At 38.0% G+C, this 23,678-nt stretch overlaps 1 protein-coding gene across 2 annotated transcripts in view; it reads right to left on the reverse strand.

Moving 5' to 3' along the window:
* SLC35B3 (solute carrier family 35 member B3) overlaps positions 1 to 17,889 on the reverse strand; it is a 58,117-nt gene extending 40,228 nt beyond the window's left edge. The window contains exons 1-2 of one of the 2 annotated variants that reach the window (XM_043978729.1): positions 17,757 to 17,889; positions 64 to 345 (exon numbers count right to left, since the gene is read on the reverse strand). In XM_043978729.1, the coding sequence (XP_043834664.1) occupies positions 64 to 264 (201 nt within the window). In that variant the 5' untranslated portion in view covers positions 265 to 345; positions 17,757 to 17,889. The other variant, XM_043978728.1, reaches the window with a different exon arrangement.
* Between the last annotated feature and the right edge of the window lie 5,789 nt (positions 17,890 to 23,678).

A 23,678-nucleotide genomic window follows, 5' to 3' on the forward strand; every position in this document is an offset into this window, starting at 1 on the left:
CCCATAAAAATAAGTGGCATCAATAAACAAAAAAAAAAGAAAATGTACTTATTTTTTCTTTACCTGCAAATATCCATAGATTAGGTAAAATACAAAAACTCCTGTAACACATATGAAAAACTGAGTGAGTTTGTTAAATTTGCTGAGATTGATGCCAAGTACTACAATGTCATCTATTGACTTGATGTGTGGTGACATAGCTTGGGCTTTGGAAGAGACACTGATAGAAATATATTTCCTGGAGTTGTTGAATTTCAGATCCATTGTTCTTGGTTCGATGCATTCAGGGCTGATGAAGCTACCTTCCTTATTGCTGAGTTCCTCCTTGGAATGTTGACCAAAGTCCTAGAGAATAAGACAAACAACAGTGGTATGAAATACAGACCACAGGGTGAAATTATATTCCCATTAGGCCAAAAATTTTATTTTATCTTATATTAAACATTATATTTTAAAGTTCCATAAACTGGTCTTACTTGCTCTCAATACGAAAGAATTTATTTACCTTTCATAACCATCAAAATATATGTGCTCATGCTCACAATTCCTCTTCTTCTGTATAAGATGATGGTGAAGTCACAATATTCAATAGCCTGCATCATACTCATTTCCATGGCAACAAAATAGTTAACACTGAATCACTAACTTGATCCCAGAATTTTAAAGAGTAAATACTATACATATATATAAAATTTGTGTTTTCAAACATCATACCAAATAACAGCCATATTTATTGTATACATTGTTTCCTATATTAGTTTGCTTCAAAATGAAGGACAAAAATCATATTTTCATTTTTATGAAATCTCTTTAAAAATAAAAATATACCAGTTTTTACAAGTAAAATTTCAAAGACAGTACAAAGAAGACAGAAAATAACTTTTGAAGTTATATATTCATGTGATGTTTTAAACAAAGTTTTTTTTTTAATGGCACAATAGTCCAACTCATTAACTATTTCCATGAAAGACTCTGTCAATATCCTCAATCATTATCACCAGAGGGAATCCTACAAAACCCACTTCTGACAAATACTACCTGTGTGAATCTGGACAAGTCACTTACCTTCTATGAGCCTCAGTCTCCTCATTTGTAAAATGGGAATAATGCCTATAGTATCTATTTCATAGGGTTGTTGTGAGTTTCAAATCAGATAGGGGATTTAAATGCCAGCTATTATTTTTATTACTGCTTTTTTATCTACTTAAAAAAAACACTGGACTGTGGCAGAAACATCCAGCAATTATTCATTCATAATACTAATTGTACTAAATTTTAAGGCAAATGAAAAAAATTAATATGTGCATTTGCTGATGAAGTCTTTGATCATGGTAACCTATGAAGCTGAAAAAAACCCAAACAGTCCTCAAAGGTTCCCATTCACTTCCACAGTAAGAAAGGTAGCTGAGCAGGACACAGTTTGTTCAGTCAAATCCTTTTTCAGAGTCTCTTCAAGCATTAATTTAATGTGGTACTCTAAAAATGCTATCTTTATTCAATTGACCAACCAGCAGCTATGTTGCTAGAGGAAATGAACCATGACCAACCATACTTTCATTCATATTAGGAAGGAAACTATGAGACAGAAGGAAGATGTAACTGAATGGCTTGTAAGTTTGCTTTTGAAAGTAACTGGCAAAGATAGTTCTATCAGATGCTCAAAGCAACAAGAAATATTATTTAATAGTCTACTGTGTTACCTTGTCTTGAAGGACTCATGGTGAGTGTACATAAAAGGTAGTTTCAGTTTATGTAACAACTGATTTAGGGAAAATTCTACTAAAATGTGAGAAAAATTCTCTAAAAAAAGTCAATCTATAAATAATACTTGGTAACATTACATAAAGATAGATGAAAACAGCTAAATTTAGGATTAAGAATTTTTTTATCATAAAAGTATTTTATTATTTTCCAGTTACATGTAAAGATAATTTTCAACATTTGTTTTCATAAGAATTTTAGTTCCAAATTTTTCTCCCTCTCTCCTTTCCCTCCTCCCCAAGACAGAAAGCAATCTGATATGTTATATATGTACAATCACATTAAACATATTTCTGCATTAGTCATATTGTGAAAGAAGAATCAGAAGACAAGGGGAAAACCTCAAAAAAGAAAAAAAAAATGGCCTCAAAGTAGAAACAGTATGGATCAATCTGCATTCAGAATTCACACTACTTTTTTCTGGATGTGGAGAACATTTTCTATCATGAGTTCTTTGGAATTGTCTTGGATCATTGCACTGCTGAGAAGAGCCAAGTCTATCATAGTAGATCATCATACAATGTTGCTGTTACTGTGTACAATGTTCTCCTCGTTCTGCTCACTTCACTCAGCATCACTCCATTTAAATCTTTCCAGGTTTTTCTGAAATCTGCCTGCTCATCATTTCTTACAGCACAAGAATATTCCATTGGTATTCCAATAGTATACCACAACTTGTTCAGTCATTCCCCAACTGATGGGCATTCCCTAGTATTAAGAATTAAAGAAGCCAGGGATGCCTGGGGTGGAGCCAAGATGGCAAAGGAAAGGCAGCAAACGCTCAGACTTCCTGACACAATCACTCCAAAAAAACCTCCAAAGACAGTCAGAAAACAACTCCTGCAGTAGCAGAACCCACAAAAAGTTAGCTGAGATTATTTTCCAGCCAGCAACAGCTTGGAAGTTCGGCAGGAGAGGGAGTCAGACTGGGGACTGGAGTCCAGCCCCACTATCGCGCCAACACAGCTCCAGCCACAGGCAAGTTGCGCTGGAGAAACTTACCCCATAGCCTCTGAATCAGCTGCAGTGCCAGTGTCCTCTGGAACTAAACTCATGGTCTGGTGAGGGGGCTGAACGGCTGGCTGGGGGGGGGGGAGTCTACCACGTTATATGCAGGAGCTAAGGGGGGATTTGGATGTCCTATCCCAGCTGAGAACCAGAAAGATATCTTGAGTGGTGGCAGCCCAGGTGGGGGAGGGCTACAGGCTGTTCAGAGCTAACAACCAACAGCACACAAAGTGTTGCTGCTTGATTAATTAGCAATTTGGTCTATGGTTATATAAGAACCAGAGAAAAGGCCAGGTGAGTGAAGAAACTGCCCCTCATTAATTCATAACACCCAGGAACCCCTGAAGCTTGGGACAGTATAACCAGGAAGCAGGACCCCACATTAAGAAGGAGTTAAAAGTAAAGCAAAAGATGGGCAAGATGAGCAAGCAGAGAAAGTTGAAAACCACAGAAAGCTTTTTTAGTGATGAGGAAGATCGAGGTGCAACCTCAGAAGAGGATAGCAATTTCAGGGCCAGTACATCTAAAGCTTCCAATAAAAATATGAATTGGTCTCAGGCCATGGAGGTGCTCAAAAAGGACTTTGAAGATAAAGTTAGAGAGGTAGAGGAAAAAATGGAAAGAGAAATGAGGTTGATGTAGGAATGACATGAGAAAAAAGTCAACAGCTTAAAAAGCCAAACGTGAAAGGAAATACAAAAGCTCTGATGAAAATAATTGCATAAGAATTAGGACTGAACAAATGGAAGCTAGTGACTTTATGAGAAACCAAGACACAATAAAGTAAATCCAAATGAATAAAAAAATAGAGGGCAATGTGAAATATCTTCTTGGAAAAACTACTGACATGGAAAGTAGATCCAGGAAAGATACTTTGAAAATTATTGGTCTACTTGGAAATCATGATCAGAATAAGAACTTAGACATCATCTTCCAAGATATTGTTAGGGAAAACTGCCCTGATATTCTAGAAACAGAAGGTAAAATAGAAATTGAAAGAATCCACCAATCACCTTCTAAAAGAGATCCCAAAAGGAAAACTTCCAGGAATATTATAGCCAAACACCAGAACTCCCACATCAAGGAGAAAATCTTGCAAGCAGCCAGAAAAAAGCAATTCAGATACTGTGGAGCCACAGTCAGAATAGCACAGGATTTAGCAGCTTCTACATTAAAGTATCAGAGGGCATGGAATATGACATTCCAGAAGGCAAAGGAAATGGGTTTACAACCAAAAATCACCTACCCAGCAAAACTGTATATAATCTTTCAGGGGAAAAAATGGAACTTCAATGAAAAAAGAGGATTTTCAGGTATTCATGATCAAAAGACCTGAACTGAATAGAAAATCTGAATTTAAAATACAAGACCCTAGAGAAGCATAAAAAGATAAACAGGAAAAATAAATCATGAGATATATTAAAAGGCTAAACTGTTTACATTCCTACATGGGAAGATGATATGCCTAAATCATAAGAGCCTTCTGAGTATTAGGGAAGATGATAGGAATAAATTTAGACTGAGGGCAAAGATGGGAATTGATTATGAAGGGATGATACTTATAAAGCATTTACTTTTTCTCTTTTTTTGGAGGGGGGGCAGTGGTAGGGGTTGATAAGTGTCTTGCATCTGAGGCTGGATTTGGGCTCAGGTTCTCCTGGGTCCAGGGTGGGTGCTTTGTCCAATATGTCATCTAGCTGCCCCATGTTGACATTTTTGGGGTAAAATTGAGGGGGTAGAGGAATATACTGGGGGAGGGGATAGGGGAGTGATAAAATGGGGTGAAATCTCACATGAAAGAAGCAGGAAATGGCATATGGAGTGTGGGGAGAGATGGGGGAGGAGTGGGCCAGTGAATGAGCCTTACAATAATCAGAATTGGCTGGAAGACCTTAATCTCATAAGACTTGGCTCAAGGAGGGAATACCATACACACCCAATTGGGTGGAGTAATCTATCTAAAGCAGCAGGAAAGCAAGAGGGGAAGGGGATAAGGAGGGAAGGGTAAAAGAAGGGAGGGCAGAGAGGGGGAGGGGACAGTCAGAAGCAAAACACTTTTGAGGAGGAATAGGGCAAAAGAAGATAGAAAATAGAGTAAATATCATGGGAAGGGAATAGGATGGAGGGAAACAGTTGAAAATTCTTTGTCAAGTTTAAGGTACTATATAAAAGTCATCTATTACTGTTGCAACAATCAACCTCATTGGTTTATTGTAAGGAAATCTCTCTTTAAAGTACTATATAATTGTAGCTTACTATTAAAAAAAATAATGAGCAGGATACTATCAGAAAGACCTGGAAGGACCTGCATGAGCTGACGCGAAGTGAAATCTACTGTATACAAAAGAACAGTATTATTGTGAGATGATCTGCTGTGAATGACTCCATTATTTTCAGCAATGCAATGATCCAAGGACAACTCCAAAGGTCTTATGAAAAATGCAATCCATCTACAGAGAAAGAACTGATTGTATTTGGATACAAATTGAAACAATTCTTTTTTGTTAGTTACTTGATAGGAAACAAACAAAAAAAAATATGATGAACAGGATGCTATCAGAAAAACCTGGAAAGACCTACATGAGCTGAAGCAGAGTGAAATGTACTGTATACAAAATACAAGCAATTGTGTAAGATGATCTGCTGTGAAGGACTTGGTTATTTTCAGCAATGCAATGATCCAATATAACTCTGAAGGACTTATGAAAATTGCAATCCATATACAGAGAAAGAATTGATGGTATCTGAAAACAGATTGAAGCATCATTTTTTTTGATAGCTCCTTAATCTGAAGTTTTGTTTTTGTCTGTTTTCTTTCGCAACCTAGCTAATGTGGAGATATTTTTCATGACTACTCATATATAACCTATATTGAATTGCTTGAGGTTTTTTTTGTGTGGGGGGAGAGGGAGGAAGAGAAGTTGGAACACAAAGTTTCAAAAAATTGATGTCAAAATTTGTTTTTACATGTAATTTGGAAAATAAAATTCTAAACCAAAAAAAAAAAAAAAAAGAATTAAAGAAGCCTCATGCCTGTATATTAGAAACATTTTTTTTCAAGGAAAACTGAAAGGCTTAAGACAGCAATTACCAAATACTAATATTAAAAAAAAAATCTAACTTTATCTTAGACAGGAAATAACTGGTAACCAATATGGGAGTAATTTTGTAATTATCTTTGCATAGTTAAATCATCAGCTAATTAGGGCTAAGGTTAAAATTAAGAACATATTAAAAGAAACAAAGATGAAAAAGACAGTGTTCAACTTCAGTAGCTTCAAGTCAATATCCTCAAATGAGGCATTAACTTTGAAACATGGAAAGTATATAAAATAAAGACAAAAACTGTAGTTACAAACTATATCATAGAAATGTTTAACCAACACAAAAGAATCATAAAAAAGATAAGGTCAAAAGAAGTCTAAGAAAAGAATTGAAAGTTGCTGGACCTGGCGAGTATTAAAATAATACCACAAAAATGACACTATTTTTATAGGTAGGAAATAACTAATTATCAATGTAGGAATCATTTCCAAATCCGCTGTGTACAGACCCTAAATATTTTAGTCACAAAACCCATTCAGAATCCATCCTTTGCACAATAATAATGAGATGCTTTCAGTTGGTCAATCACTAAACATTTTTTAAGTGCCTATGTTGTGCCAAGGCACTGTGCTCAAGCCTGGGGATATGAACAATGGCAAAAAAATAGTCCCTACTCTCAAGAAGTTCCTAGCCTAACGGAAGAGATAATACTCAAACACTGTGTACAAACAAGCAAAAAAAGGTTAAATTGGAGATAATCAATAGAGGGAAGATACTAGAATTAAAGAGGATTTGGAAAGACTTCCCATAGAGCTTTGATAGTAGCTGGAATTTAAAGGAAACCTGGAGGCAGAGACAAGGAGGAAGAGAATTCCAGGTACTGGGGACAGCCAGTGAAAATGCCTGCAGTCAGGAGAGAATACAAGGAACTGGAAGGACAAGTGCCACTGTATCAAAGATTAAATGGGGAATGAGAAGGGGTGAGGTGTAAAAAGTCTTGAAAGGTGGAGGTGGGAAGCAGGTTATGAAGCACTTTGAATGCCCACATCGAGGAATTTATATTTGATCCTGAAAGGGGAATGACAGGTTCAGCCCTTCACTTTGGTAGATAATTTTGGAAGCTGAGTGGGAGATGGACTTTAGTGGGAAAAGACTTATGGCAGGGAAACCAAAAAGCTGGCTTTTGAAGTAGTCTACACATGATGTAATATGGACCTACACTAGAGTGGTAGCAGTGCCCAAGGAGAGAAGTGGGCTTAGATGAGAGATGTCAAAAGGATAAAATCGATGGGATTTGACCACTGATTGGATATGGGGAGAGGAGTGAAGAATATAAGACAACACCTATTTTTTAAGCCTGGGGAACTTCTCTATTACTGTCAACAGTAATAGAGAAGTTTGGAAGAAGGAAAGGTTGGGGGGTGGGGCAGGTAATAAGTTAAGTTTTGGACATGTTGATTTTAAGATGCCTACAAGACAATCCAATTCAAGACTTCCAATAGGTAATTAGAAATGTGAAATGGTCAGCAGAAAGGTTAGGGCTAGATAAGTGGGTGAGAGAAACATCAGAATAGAGATAATTGAAACCATTGAAGCTGATGATATTAACCAAATGAAATAGTATATGGAGAAAAGAGAATAGGGCCCAGACACAGCCCTATGTGACAACCCAAGGTAGGCAGGTATGAGAGAAGTATACAGAGGTTTTGAGTCTTCATTGGTAGGATGGTATAAATTTTGAGAATGAGAAGGAAGTTTGAATAGGAGGTATCTTTGGATGAGGGATAGGGAGGGTATTATGGTTTTGAACATACTGAGTTTGAGATGCCTATGTTATAAATCTGGGATTATATATAAGCAGTCCAAGTGGTTCACTAGGAGTCATAAAATAGGAAAAGTCCCCAAAGAAGGCCTCTGAGGTTTTAGAGATATCACACAGGATGAGGAAAAAAGAAATGAAGAAACTGTAATCTCCATTGATTGAAGGGCTTAACAAATCCTTCAAATTATGGATTCATCTAAGTATTAAAGGATTTAAAGAAAATAAATTGATGAAAATTATATAATACAGGGGGGATTTAGGCAATGTAAAAATACAAGATCACTAAAATTTTATTTTAAAAACTTACATATAAAGCTGTATTCAGTAGGGACGCCAAATAATTGAACAGCTATAGCTTCTACAGGTATAAAAATAACTTTTTCCCCTTTGTATTAATTCATTTTAAATTGAGAATTCACTTGAGAAATGAAAACACACGAAAGCTCATCTTTCTTTTTTAGCATATGAATAAACAAGTCATCTATTTAACTCAATTTTTTACTGTTCAGCCTGTTGACCTTGACTAAAATGGAACCATAGAATCTCCTTTGAAAGCACCCCAGAGGTCTCCCAGTATGGTTCTATTGCTGGATATGAACTGATCTCTTAATTTCCAAATCTGTTGACTATCCTTTCTACCTTACTGTCTCCTCTTTGGATTTCTGTGAGGCTGCTCTACTAGTTTTCTTCCTGCCTATTTCAGTTTCCTTTGTTAATCAGTTACTCATGCCACCTAACTATGGATGTTCCCCAAGGTTTTCTCCTAGACAACCTTCTCTCTCTCTCTCTCTCTCTCTCTCTCTCTCTCTCTCTCTCTCTCTCTCTCTCTCTCTCTCTCTCTCTCTCTCTCCCCCCCAAACACACACACTACAGAATGTATACTCTCTTTCTTGGTAACCTCATCAACTGGATCAAAGGGGATCCACAGTTTTATAGCCCTGTGGGCATACACAGTTCCAAATAGTTCCAAATTACTCTCCAGAATGGTTGGATCCATTCATAATTCTATTAACAGTGGTTTAGTGTCTCAGTTTTTCCACATTCCCTCCAATACCTAACATTTTCCTTCTGTTATATTAGCCACTCTGATAGGTATGAGGTGGTTTCTCTGTTCAATAGTTATTTTGAGCATTTTTTCATATGACTATAGATAGCTTTGATTTCTTTGTCTAAAAACTGCCTGTTCATATCTTTTGACCATTTATCAATTGTAGAATGACTTATATTTTTATAAATTTGACTCAGTTTTCTATATATTTGAGAAATGAGGACTTTATTAGATACTTGTTGCAAAAAAATTTCCCCAGTTTTCTGCTTTTAATTTTCATTGAACTGGTTTTGTTTGTGCAAAACCTTTTTAATTTTATATAATTAAAATGATCTATTTTACATTTTATAATATTCTATCTTCTTTGGTCCTAAATTCTCCCATTATCCACATGTTCTCTTAATTTGCTTATTGTATCAACCTTTATGTGTAAGTCACATACCCATTTTGATCTTATCTTGGTATATTGTATGAGATGTCGGTTCATACCTAGTTCCTACCAAATTGTTTTCTAGTTTTCCCAGCAGTTTTTGATCAAAATAATGAGTTTTTGTTCCAAGAGGTTGGATCTTTGGGTGTACCACATAGTAGATTACTATGTCATTTACTATAATGTAATTTGTACCTAATCTATTCCTCTGATCCACCACTCTACTTCTTAGCCAGCACCAAATTGTTTTGATAATTACTGTTTTATAACATTCTATTCTATTTATCTTTGTGTCAACAATGAAATTTACTTTGTCTCATTAGTCCCAGCAGATAGCATTCCTTACTCCTTTATAGAATTCTGAAAGTCAGAGACATTCCATCACCAGAATGTGCTCTTCTTTCCTGCTAGGAGGCCAGGATTCCAGCTGCCCAATCATCACTGCCCAACTCAGTTGAAGACTATGATGAGATCTCAATAAAAATCTTCATCCAAGGAACACTTTGAACTTTGTAATCAACTGTCTTTAGCATCCTTTGATTCACAGATGCTCTGACCAGACTCATTCTGTGGGGCAATGAAGTGTCAAGTGTCTGAGGCCAAATTTGAACTCAGGTCTTCCTGAATCCAGGGCCAGTGCTTTATCCATTGTACCACCTAGCTGCCCCAGGGAGAGAATTTAGAACTCAAAATTTTAAAAAACAAATGGTACTCATATCTGGGAGTGGGGGTGGGGGGTGGGAACAGAAGACAAAAGTAATTTACATGATAACTTTTATATTTGAAAGGAATAGCAAGTTGTGCAGAGTAGATTTGTAGTTTCATATACAATAATATTTTTATTGTATTGTTATGGAAATGCTTGTTTTATTTAATAAACTAAACAGAAAATCTAAAAACAGAAAAAAACCAAATGTTAAAATTGTACATGTAATTGGGAAAATATTGAAGAGGGAAAAAAACTGTACAAGAAAAATGTTGAAAAGTAATATGGTGGATCAAATTTTGGACAATAAAGAGAAATAGTATAAAAAATAACTTAGATATAGGCTCTTCTCCTGCCTCTAACAATTATTAACTATAAATGTGACCCTGATTAAGTCATTTAACCCGAGTTTCAGTTTCCTCATCTGTAAAATGAGAAAATAATACCTTAAATATATAAGGTTACTGTGAGAATAAAATGTGTATAAAGCATTTTGCAAACTTTAAAGAACCATGTAAAAAGTCAAATCACTTTCTTTTTATTTTTTTTTGGGGGGGAGCAATGGGGCTTAAGTGACTCAACCAGGGTCACATAGCTAGTAAGTGTCAAGTGTCTAAGGCCGTATTTGAACTCAGGTACTCCCGAATCCAGGGCAGGTGCTTTATCCACTGCACCACCTAGCTGCCCCACTTTCTTTTTATTCTATCATAATCCTGGGTACTCAGTAGGCTTTTGTTGATAAAACATGTTTCTGCTTGTATGTAAAAAAACTCAATTAATGAAGGCATGCAGGAGAAAGTCCAGAAGAAATGGAAAAACCAACCAAATGACTGGAAAAATAAAGATGCATGAAGAAAAAAATTAGAGGAGAAAAGAGAGTATTTGGCTAGAAGAGAGAAACAAGTCACTTTAATGAATGTTTTAATGTACTGTCTATGTAAGATTCTAAGAAAATGATAAGTAACCAGCTGCTGTGTTTCCAATTACGAGTTTTCAAATTTCAAGAATTTTCAAAAGGTATATATAGAAGGTATAAGTGTGCTATCTAAAGTTTTCACAATTTATCATTAAGCATACAGGCAGTAATAAGTTACTCTTCAAATGACCCTAAGGACTTTAGACTAGTTTTCTTGGTGTGGTATCCAGGAAAAAAAATCTCCAAGAGTAAGGCCAAAATACACAAAAGTTAATGAGAAAAAAATTCGTGACATTACAGATTCAATTCATGTATAAAATAGCTACTGAGCTCAGATTAAAAAAAAAATGTCTTTTTCTTTCTATCTTTCAGTAGTATGTTCCTTCCCCTTACCAATCATTACTTTCTTTCCTTTTCAACTTTCTCTTAACATTCAATTAAATTAACCATGCCAAAGATAAGTTCACTAATACAGATAATATAATAAAATCACAAAAGAGAGGTTTGGCATAGGACTCATCTAGCAGGACTATTTGCAGTTGATAGACAGGAAATCCAGCTATGGGAACCAGTGGGACCCCTGAGACAGCATCCCTTACTTAGCAACAGGGAAAGGACATATACAGACAGCTTGGAACTTGGATCTCACTTACTATGTGAACACGTGCAACAAATATTTATTAAACACCAAGGCACTGTTAATTTGATGTCTTTAGTTAGCAGTATTCCTGATTTATGCGTTCTCTCCCCACCCCGCCCCCACCCTTGCCCTCTCCATACTTATTACCCAGTATTCCAATCCCTCATGCCTATGTTGGACATGTGAAGCTAAGGCCCTCTGAACCTGATGAAAAACTTGTGCCAAAAAAGTAATAATTCCCATGGATTAGGTCAAGAAAGAAAGCAATGGATATGAAACTGACAAATTCATGCATTTACCTTGGGTAACAGCTTCATTGATTTCTGGGCAATATCTTGAAATCTTCCTTTAACAACCAGATTAACTGATTTCTACTTAAAAGTGTTACTAATCAGAACTCTACTTTTCCATTCTCAAATTGTATCAAATACCAGATTTTATAGAAAGTTTGCCTTCGATGTCCATCAGATCTGATGTCTAAAAGATGCTCATCTTTCCTATCCTATCCAATGTTAATTAGCACTAGATTCTACCAGCCCTGCTATTATCTATGAATCTTTCCCTTCTTTTCTTAAGTAAACTCCTTGAGAAACCCAACTATATTTGATGCCTCCATCTCCTCTCATCTCTTCTAAACGTTCTGCAATTTGGAATCACATTTTATTAATCAATCAACTGAAAATTCTTTTTCCAAGTCACCAATGATGTCTTAATTGTCAAGTTATTTTCTCAATCATCATCCTCAACCTTTGTGTGGCACTTCATACTAATGATCACTTTCTCATTCTGGATACTCTGTACTTACTGGACTTTCCTGGCTCTGCTCTATCTCTTGGTTCTCCTCTTGCCAGCGTGGCTGCTTCTTCTTAATTTCCTTCGACTGACATCATCATGTCTGCCAACACTGATTGTTGGTCAAGGCTCCATTCTGGTTCCTCTTTTCTCTCTGAAGTTTTATTTGGTGTCTTCATTAATTCTTATCAGTTAAATTATCATTCCTATGCAGATGATTACCATATTTATTTGTGCAGCCCTAGAATCTCTCTTAAATTTGTGTCCCACAAAATGAACTGCCTATCGGATGCTGTATTTAGAACTGGATGTCCTGTAGGTAACTCAAACTCAAGTCAAAACAGGACTCTGTATCCTTCTCCCCAGATCTTCTCTCTTCCAAACTTCCCTATTACTCTGAAGAGTACCATCATCCTCCCAGTCACTCAGGCTCACCTCAATGCCATCCTCATTTCCTCACTATTAATCACTCCACATAAAAAATTAGTTGCCAAATCTTTTCCTTCCATAACATTTCTCAGAAAGAACCCCTTCTTTTTACTCACACAGCTGCCACTGCAGTGCAGGGCCTCACTTCTGTTTGGCCAGCCTACTGATCACAACAGACTTGTATCTGGCCTCATAACAAGTTTCTCATTTCAATTCATTCTCGTTATAGCTACCCATGTGGTTTCCTTAACGTACAGATTTGATGGTCAGTCCCCTCCTCTCATGGCTCCTTAACACTCCTAAGATCAAATATCAATTGCTCTATTTGGTATTTAAAATCCTTCACATCTACTTTCAAGTCTGTACACATTCTCCTTTGGTCCAGCCAAATTGGTCTACTTGTTATTCCCCACAATGCTTCAATCTCTCCTTGTACGGGCTATTTCCCGTGCCTGGAATGTATTCCTCTTCATCTCCACATTTTGGAATGTCTGAATTTCTTCAAGAGTCAACTCAAGTGTCATTCACTGAAGGAGGCTGTTCCTTGTCTTCTAAGCCCCTAATAATTTCCTCTCCAAGGTTACCTTGTATTTTACTTATCTTTTTTTTTTTAAACTTATCTTTTTTACCCATACATATGTGCAACTTGAGCTCTTTTAAGGCAAGGATTGTTCCTGCACAGAAAGCTAGGTGGCACATTGGATGCTTACAAGCTGTGTGATCCTGGGTGAGTCACTAAACCTCTGCCTCAGTAACTTCATTTGTAAAATGGGGGTGATAATAGCTTCTATCTTACCTCTATGTTGTGAGGGTAAAATGTTTGAAAAACTCTTTGCAAACCTAAAGTGATTTATAAATTCTTTTATTTTCCTTTGAATCCCAAATGGTTATCACAGTGCCTGACACACATCACAGACGTAATAAATGCTAGTTGACTGATTCTCAAATTGGCTGGGTCTCCCATATATTAAATCAAACATGCCAATGTTTATAGTAATCAAAAAAAGAATTCTGTTAAAACCTCATCTTGTATTCAAAACACATACTTAGTAATGTAGATACCATGAGATTTTAAAAAATCAGTATCATATTCTGCAATATATAGCTCAGATACAAGTCATAAAATAACATTAAATTACTGAGCCAACATAACCTATGCAACATATTTAGACTTTATGTTTTACTTTTATGTATAAGTATAGAATGGTATTATCCCTAAAGGAAAATGTTATGTTATGTAACAAATTCTATTTTCACACTCTTAAATTATATAGATATGTATCCTCTAGTTCTGTGCATCCTGACCTGCTCTTAGGGGAAGGTGAGAGAATATCATGTGGTAATGCTACTTCCTGCTTTGTTAAAGTGTACAAAATCCTCAGATCATCTAGAATATTTATGAAGTGGAAGAAGGAAGAATTTTGCTGCTGTAGTAGTGTTGCTTATTGCTGTCAACATTCTAGTGGATGAAAAACTTCCAGATCAGCCTGCCACAATGTATCTAGGCAAAAAAACCCCATATGTGAGTTTGATGTAGTGTACATCAAATTTCTGAATCTAGAGAGAAGGGGTGGAGGGAGAGGGAAAGGGAGAGGGAGAGGGAAAGGGAGAGGGAGAATAAGAGAACACGAACTGGAATGATGGAATGGAAATACTACCTCAGGCCTGACTTTTTAGAATCACTTCTTGATGGCTGATGACAGATGGCACAGCTCTAACCCTGGCTTGCTTCTCAAGCCAGGATATGGGATGGGGATATGCTAATAGCCTCTAGGGAAGATACTTAAAATGATGGCAAGTCCAGGATTGGGGAAAGGTAATTCCTGAAGCTCCCTCAATCTAAAGAAAGGAGGTATAGCAGCACAGCAATCCAATATTTCAGGGTTCTAGATTAACCAGTCCTTTGAAATGTATAACTTTTGGAAGAACTTCTCTCTTTTAAATAATAGTAAAATTTATTTTACTGTGTTGCTGTAAAACATTGATACCTGTACCTGTTGTTTTAGTTAGAGGAGTCTCTTCTTCCCAGAAGAATCTTTTGGGTAGTTAACACTACAATACCACATTCATTTTGTTGAATGTAATGTAAACAGAGAGGCAAAAGAAGTCAAAGAAGCCAGATTAAAATCATGTTTCTGTGATCCCAAATCAGGCAACAAGGAAACCAGGAAACCAGAGGCAAGTGATTCAAAGTGGAATAGGAATTTTAGGTGAATGCAAGCAGCTGGTGGAAGGCGCCTAATTGATGTATGGTGATGAGATAAAGTTTTTGGTGGGGTTTTTTTTTTTGGTCTCTTTTCAGCTAGCAGTAATAGAAAAACTTTGTTCAAAAAGCCACTCTCTAAATGCAATAAAATTTAATAATAACATAATATACACTCCAAGCACAAACTTGTAGGAAGCTTAAGATTTATACCATTGTTAACATTACATGCATGAAATCAAAGAACAATTTGAAATGACAAGTTTGTATATATTTGGTGGTCTTAAATGGGCAAAATGCACAAATTTAACAAAAAAAAAAGTTTTTAAAAGCTCAAATGTATACAGTTTAAGAAACAAAATTCCTGAATATAAATAATACTTTGGTTAACTTAAGAAGACTCTTAATACAGTTCTTATTTAGTAACAAAAATTATTTAAATAAAGTCATATTCTATAATAATATTAAACCATGGAACTATGCCCACTAACATTTACTGGTATGACTAATGTTTAGTTAAGTCGACTGGGAGGCTGAAGTCCTAAGGTTAAGGTTAGATCAATGGTTTCACTTTGGGGAAGTTGTGAAATCCTATCACTTTTATTTCATACCCCTACTAATTTCTAAAATGGCTTAGGAAAATTCCTAACTCACATAATATTCATTTGAAAAATTAAAATGATCAAAATTAAATTTGCTTTTATAATTTCACAATGCTCATAACTGGCAATTCTTATAACCACTCAGTAGTGTAATCATATGGGAGCTCCCACACCCAAGAAAACATAGATCCTTGATGTAGTGCTATAAGATGTTGTAAAACCAGGACTGGGAATCCACTGCCCTAAGGCTTACTATTAAAGTCAACCAAGAAATTTAGGAACTTAAATTTCCCAAAGGCAGAGTACCCTTCTGATATTTCTTTAGTTGAAGGGTTCCTAGAACATAAGTCCATAGAATTTAGAGCTGGAATAGACCTTAGAGAGCACTTACTTAGTCCAACCCCTCATTTTATAGATATCACATAGAAGACATTTATTAAATGATTTCTAAATTGAATTGAAACTGAACTTGAGGTGAAAAGAATTGGTCAAAATAATATTGAGAGTAAAAGTAGCAGAAGTGATATTTGAACCCAGGTCCTTTGCCTCAAAATCAAGTATATTATGTCTACTACATTACACTGCACCTTTTGATAGACTAATAGTATCTACAATGAAAACCAACCTTTGAAAGGTCACAGTACTTAATCTGGCCCCATTTTTTTTCTATCCTTAGTTCAAAAGAAAAAAGTCCTCCCACCAATGAAATAGTAGTGTGTCACAAATGAGCATTCCACACAAATAAGCTGGGTTCCAGTTATGTAGGTCATGATATAATGTAAGATGTGACTGAGTATGGGGAAAGGGGAAAAAGAGGCATGTGGTAGAAATGGTCTCATTACTTTACAACCACTGCTCAAGTTAACTAATGCAAAACTAACATCATTATGACTTTATTATTGTCTACTGTTTCAAAGTACAATTAGAATTCAGCACCAATCTTATTTTTAGGAATTTTTTTTTTCCTGGTATGGACTTGTGATTTCATGAGTATAGGGAAGTCCTGGCATATATGTATGTGTATATGTATGTGTGTATGTATATATGTACATATATGTATGTGTATATATACATATATCCCTTTTGTTACTAATTCTGAGGGCTGTGTCTGAAAAATGTCTCGTTTACAGCAGAAAATATCAGTTGTCTAAACTTTTATGGGTTTCTTTGAATGCGTATGGAGAGCCAATCCAAAGAACTGATTTTTAAAGTGTTTCCCCTCTCCCCTATATGAGTCAAGTAATAAACATTCTACCACTTTGGTCAGAAAAATCTTGAGTTGAGAAGTGTGGGAGAGTGGGAAATACGAGTGACAGAAATCCAGTTATTTTGAGAAGACATTCAACTTTTCAACGCTTAGCACAGTACTTAGCATACAGCAGGTGCTTAACAAACGACCGCCGACTTGCTGATTTGACTTATATACGTTAAAAATAACTAAATATATACACATATACCCATATATACACGTGAGAGCATATGCACACATATATTCAAGGCTCTCAATAGTGTGTATATATTATACACACACATACGTACACATGTCTACATGGGTAGACAGAATGCTCACTTAGGCTTTTAAAAGAGTTTCATGTGCAGTCAATAACCAGATAGTTTAACAAGACTTTTACACATAAATTTCATGGCATAAAATTCAATCCCTCTGTAGGACTAAACATCAATCTTCCACACTTGCTTGTCCTCAACACTGAAGCGCTCACAGGTACTTTTCGCCCTAGAACCAGGAAGTGGCGATTAAATATTGGCTTCAGTGAGTAGACAGTAGAGGAGGTGAGAACATAAAACCTGCACCAGCCTTGAAGAGCCAAGAAAACAAGTAGCGGGAGGTGCGACCGTCCGGGTCCCCCCAGCAGGCGTGAGCCCGGGTGGGAGCACGGGACTGGGCTGCAAGGGTAACAGTCCAATGGCTTATGGGGAGGACAGGTAGGTGTGTGGGGGTGGGGGAGTGGGAGGGGTGTCTCCCTTTAGGTGGAGCAGGATGCAGAGGCCGTGCCCGCCTCGGGGGCAGATGCGGTCACCTGGGAGGGTGGCTGTAGCCCAGGAGGATCCGTCGCAGGCCCCGCAACTCCGCCGGCTTCACCTTCTGCCACGGCCACCTCCGCAACAGTCTGCATCCCCCGGAACGGGCGTCCCGCTTCCGCATGTGTATATGTTGTACGTGCGTACGTACGTGCATAGCGCGTATGGGTCTCTATGTGCGCGCGCACATAGAGCAGAATCGAAAGCGAGAACAGCGCCGGCCCCGCCTACTACCGTCCCTATAGTTGGGGGGTCTCTCCTTTAGGTCAACCTCCCCCCTCTCCCGGCCCAGAGGAGCGCGCTGGGTTCGTTACCTCGCAACCGGCACGCGCTGTGCTTCCTAGCTCTCCCCGCCGGGATGAGGGACGAAGCGCGGCGGAGGCGGCCGCCGAGGTAGCGGCAGCGAGCCGGCCTCCGCTCACTTAGCTCCTGAAAATGACGTGGGAGGCTGGGGAGTGCCGATCGGCTCGAACGCTCTCATCCTCCTACTCGGCGTTCTCAACTTTAGCCGCGTGTCACAGTGCCTCGGGGAGGGGAAATTGTGGCCCCCAAGAGCTCACACTTGGTCCCGCCCTCGCCACCCCCGGGCGCTGACTTTTCCTTCCCATTTCTTGCTTCAACTGCTCTGAAAACCTGGTCTGAAAGGTGCCACATGAGTACGGAAATGGAGTACCTCAGTTTACCTGTATTTCTAGGATTTGGCCCCAGCAATATCTTGATCTGCTCCTTCGGAAGATCATCCAGGAGAGTGATACTAGATGACATTAGGTAACAGTTAAAGGTTTGCGGAAATGGAGTACCTCAGTTTACCTGTATTTCTAGGATTTGGCCCCAGCAATATCTTGATCTGCTCCTTCGGAAGATCATCCAGGAGAGTGATACTAGATGACATTATGTAACGGTTAAAGGTTTGCAAAACCTTTTACATGCTTTATGATCATAGCGCTAGAGGCTGATAATGATGATAATAATTGCTAATATTTATATAGCAACTATTATGTGCCAGACACTCCTAAGCACTCTACAATTATTATCTCATTTGCTCTTCACGATAATCCTGGGAGGTAGACATTATTGTTATCCCCATTTTATAGATGAAACTAAAGCAATCGGGTCAGGTGACTTGCCTGTGGTCACACAACTAGTAAGTAATCTGAGGCTGGATTTGAACTCAGGTCTTCCTGATTCCAGGCCCATCTCTGTTTACTACAGGACAAATTCCAACTACCTCTTTTTTATAGAAGAGAAAACAGGTCCAAAAAGGTTAAAAATGACTTTCCTAAGGTTCCAAAGGCAGTCAGTGGGAAAGTAGGGATTCAAATTCAGGTTCTGGGATTCCAACTTGCCAAGATAGGTATTATTATTGTCCGATAATTTAGAGTTAATTCTCAGAGAGGTGTCAGAAGCTAGATTTAAATCCAAGTTTCTTCTGATTTCAATTTCTTTCCACTGCAACATACTTTTGCTAAATAAATGTTGGATAACAGACCCAATAGCGATAGAGCACCAATATTGAGAGTCTGAAAGACCTGAGCTTCTGTTCTGGCTTACACAAACTAGCATAGGCAAATCATTGAACCTCTCCTTGCCCAAGCTAACTCTATTTTTTTTTTTTTACTAATAAACATTTAATGTTTTGAGTTCCAAATTTTATCCCTCCTTCCCTGCCTCCCCTCCTTCTTTTCTGAAGATGTTAATGAATCAGATATAGGTTATACATGTACAATTGTGTAAAACATTATCATATTGCTCACTTTGTATAAGAAAACTTGAATAAAAGAAAAAAATGAAAGAAAAAGTGAAAAATAGCATGCTTCAGTCTGTGTTCAGTCAATATCAGTTCTTTCCCTGGAGGCAGATAATATGCCTCATCATTAATCTTTTGGGATTGTCTTGTGGATCATTGTATTGCTGAGAATAAGTCATTCTCAGTTCTTCATCAAACAATATTGCTGTCACTGTGCACAACATTCTCCTGGTTGTGCTCACTTCACTATACATCAGTTCATAAAAGTCTTTCCAGGCCTTTCTGAAATCATCCTGCTTGTCATTTCTCATAGCACAATAATATTCCATCACCATCATATACCACAGCATGTTTAGCCATTCCCCAATCGATGGGCATTCCTTTGATTTCCAAATCTTAGCTACTACAAAAAGAGCTGCTATGAATATATTTGTACAAATAGGTCTTTTTCTCTTTTGTGGGATGTCTTTGGGATATAAACCTAGCAGTGCTATTGCTAGATCAAAGGGTATGCACAGTTTTATAGCCCTTTGGGCATAGTTCCTAATTGCTCTCCAGAATGGTTGGAATGGTTCAGGACTCCACCAACAATCCAAGCCAACTCTTTAAGGTTACAGACTATTCTAACTGGAAGGTTTTTTGTTTGTTTGTTTTGTGTGTGTGTGTGTGTGTGTGTGTGTGTGTGTGTGTGTGTGTGTGTGCATGATTATTTGGAGTTTGTTTATTATTTTAGGGGTTTTTTAAGTTGCATTTTCAGTTTATTATTTTGTCTTTTGCAAAACACAAAAAGCTGATTCAACTATTCTATACCATAGATTCAGGCATCCTAACGTCTTTGCTCTGTATTGAGTGCTTTGTTCTTAAAGGATTTCCAAGGTAGCTCAGAACTAAGTGGTCTGATTGCTCCCTTTCTCATTTTAGTTTTGTAAATTTCTGATCCCTCTTTGGATCTGGGAAACACAACTATATGCTTGCCCCTGATTGGTGTTTCAGGACTGTTATTGTTCTCCAACCCTGTCAGCTACCTGGAAGGTCCTATACATTTACATTAACAGAACTACAGACTGTCACTTGATCTGAACTCTGTGTCCAGATTACTCAATCTCAGGTGTTGGGGGCTGACAGTGATTTACAATTGCTGCTTCCTTTAGTTCTTTAGTTCCTGCTCTTTGTTCAGCCTCAGGTCAGTGAGCTGGATCTGCTTGATGTGTGATTCCTCTTTGCCCTGGAACACAGTTTCAAGTCATGCCAGCGCTCAAATTCAGATTTTTAGCTAAGTCTACATTGGATCTGCAGCCTAGCTCTGGGGTTAGAAAAACAGCTGCTAGCTGGCTCCTATTCCTGCTCCTTCGACTAATGAAAAATGATTCACTGTGTTTCTTCCTTAGATTTCCCAATCACTGCTTGGTCTGGCGTTCTTTAATTTTTCTTGGAATAGTTGTGAGGGAGAGCATGGTTATACTGCTTCCTCTTACTCTACAATCTTGGCCAGTGTCCTTTCAAGTTGCTGTTGAAAGGCCTTTAAACAAGAGTCCACCAGCCATAGTTTCCGTTGGCAATGGGTCCCAAGACCGTATCTTTCCACCAAAAGGAGGAGTCCCATGTGAGATCTGAAGTTCCTGGTACTTCATCTAGTAATTGTTCCTACTGGATGTTATAAGTTGAACATCATTTGGGAAATGTTTTGCTTCCTCTATTTCCTTTTCCTGCTTTCAGGACAAGCAGCTACTGGGGAATGGAACTATATGATGCATCTTATGAAATTTCTCTGTTCTGAGAGCATTTTTATATTGTATAGAAGTGGAGTGTGACTAGAAGCTGTAAGCCTGTAGCTGCACTCTCTCAACTCATGTTCCTGTCAGCTTTACTGAGATGCTACATTGATCCACATCTGGGCTGGGTCGAGCTTATTGCTTCCTACTTGCTCTTCACTGGATTTAGCTACTCCTTTTACCTGCAGGTTCTGCTATGGACTCTGATCACTGGTCTTCTAGCATAATACTTTCAACCTTTTGAAGATCCCAGTATCATAACCTGATCTGTCCTATCTCTGACAGTTAAGATCAAGGAAAAAAAAAAAAAGACCAAATGGTGATGGAAGAAACAGAAGCGGCCATAGATTCATGACCATATGGTTTGGGTAGAAAGATAATACAGTTGGCAGTAGCATAGAGCCAGCCAAATAGGTTCATAACATTTATTTCTTTTCACTCAAAAGCTATCAAGGAGAGAGCTAATGAACTTTCACGTGCTTATACTTTTTGTATATATACTCAGCAGCCTATGGAAGCTTTTCATCACCACAAAGGATATCTGCACATTTCATGAACTAGTGGGCAGATCCCCTCTAATATACATGATCATAAATTTCTTGAGATCTCTCTCTATACTACTGCAGGCAGAGCACACTGCCCATTCTCCAAGTACTGTGCCCCTATTGGGCATTGGACTTTGGAGAACCTCCATTGCAAAAAAGAGCAACAACCCTCTCTTCAACTTCTGGCCTCCCATCTCCTGTTCTACCTGTCCTTTGAGTGCAGAGGAATGGTGTCCTCTACTCATTGATTAATATTCTCCCTTCTGGTTATACCCTTCATGTTCAGGTGACTGAACTCCTGTATATCATAAATCAAACATCATACCACATCCCCTCCCATCTGCTTCCTCAATCCCACCCTCAAGAACCTTCCCACCCCAAAGTTTTGATTTAATTCCACCCAACCCTTCTACTGTGCCCCCTTTTTTTCTGAGGCATTGAGGGTTAAGTGACCTGCCCAGGGTCACACAGCTAGTAAGTGTCAAGTGTCTGAGGCTGGATTTGAACTCAGATCCTCCTGAATCCAGTGGTGGTGCTTTATCTACTGCACCACCTAGGTGCCCCCTACCTTTCCCTTCATCTTAAATCTATTTCTCTCCCACTCCTACCATTTACTAGTTCTTACTGAAATCTGACTTCTTCATTATGGCACAACCTGCCTGACTATCCTTTCCAGTACTTGGCTGTACCATCTGATCAAAGCAGGAGAGTTGGAATATTCCTTGTTCCCCAATGTCACTTCCAGGTTCTCTCTCTTCCTTCATTACTCAGTAACCTCTTTTTCATTGAGATTCATGCTATTCATATCTACCATCCAATCAAAATCTTGCTAGCTTTTGTCTGTAGGCTCCCCCATCTTCCACCACATCTCCGCCCCCTCATTACTCCTTTTCCTTCCTCAATGAGTTCAATAACTGACTTACCATTTTTCTCACCTTCCCAACTTTTGCCTTCTTACTAGGGGACTTCAACATACATATTGATTCTCCCTCAAATTCCCTAACTACTCAGTTCCTCACCTACTCACTTCCCATGAGTTATTCTTCCACCTCACTTCAGCCACACATAATTCTCCGCTGACCTTCAGTCTCCCATCTCCATCTGTCTTTCAGACATCTCAAACTGGAAATCCAGTAGACATCTGTGAGAATATTATTACCAGGGGCCCCTGAATGGGTTTCTAAATTCACCAGTCATCATCTAAGTTCCCTTTGCCTAATTCTACAGTACTGCATTGTGTGTCTCTGTCTATTGTAGTAATAGCAAAATCTAGGGGGTTGATAGCGATTCAGAGGTTGATAGCAATTCTCAACTGCCTGACCTTGTTGTCTTGTGGTTTTCTGTAATGGAGTTAAAATGCTCTGCCTGTCCCTTTCTTCCCTCTCATTTCCTTCATAAATATATGTAGCTATTTCTTTAATTCTGTCAGTACTCTGGCCATTCCAACCTAGATACTGCCTTTCAAAATATTTCCTTATTTCTGGCAAGGATTGATGCACAAAATGGTTAGAGATAAAGTGGGCATCTCTAGAATCTAATGGGTCCAATCTAGTATATTGTTTGGTACTCTTACACAGTCCATCATAGAATCTATTAGGTATTTCATTAGGTTCCTGAACTGTATCTATAAATTTTTGCCAATTATCAGTCTTGCTAGCACAGGATCCCATTGCCTTCAATAATGTTTCCCTTGCTTCCTGCAACTCATCAAAATGCTCAGAGATATTGGAGTCCCAGTTAGGGTCTTCTAAAGGCCATCGAATAGTAACTTTTCCTGATGTTTCTAAGGAGTTTGCTGCAGCTAATATATCATCTCCTTCTCTTGGGGATAATATTGTTTCCAGGAGATTAGTAACATCACCCCAAGTGGGCTGATATCCTCTGAAAATTGCTCTAAACTGGCTGATAACTGTTGTGGGATCCTCATCAAATTTAGGAATATCTCGTTTCCATGAACTAAAATCTTTGGGCCCAAAAGGTGTGTATTATCTGAGCTTTACTACAGTACCCTTTTAGTCATGGGTAAAGATCTCTTGAAGGGGAAGAATTTGGGGCTTTTCTGTCTCCTCTAATGGCAAATTTTCTGTAGAGGAAATAGAAGTTGGGCTATTTGGCATTCTAGTCTGAGAAAAAGGCTCAGTTTCAAACCCAGGCGTGGATCAGTTTTCTGCT

This window comes from Dromiciops gliroides, chromosome 1, assembly GCF_019393635.1.
Source record: "Dromiciops gliroides isolate mDroGli1 chromosome 1, mDroGli1.pri, whole genome shotgun sequence".
Classification (NCBI taxonomy): domain Eukaryota; kingdom Metazoa; phylum Chordata; class Mammalia; order Microbiotheria; family Microbiotheriidae; genus Dromiciops; species Dromiciops gliroides.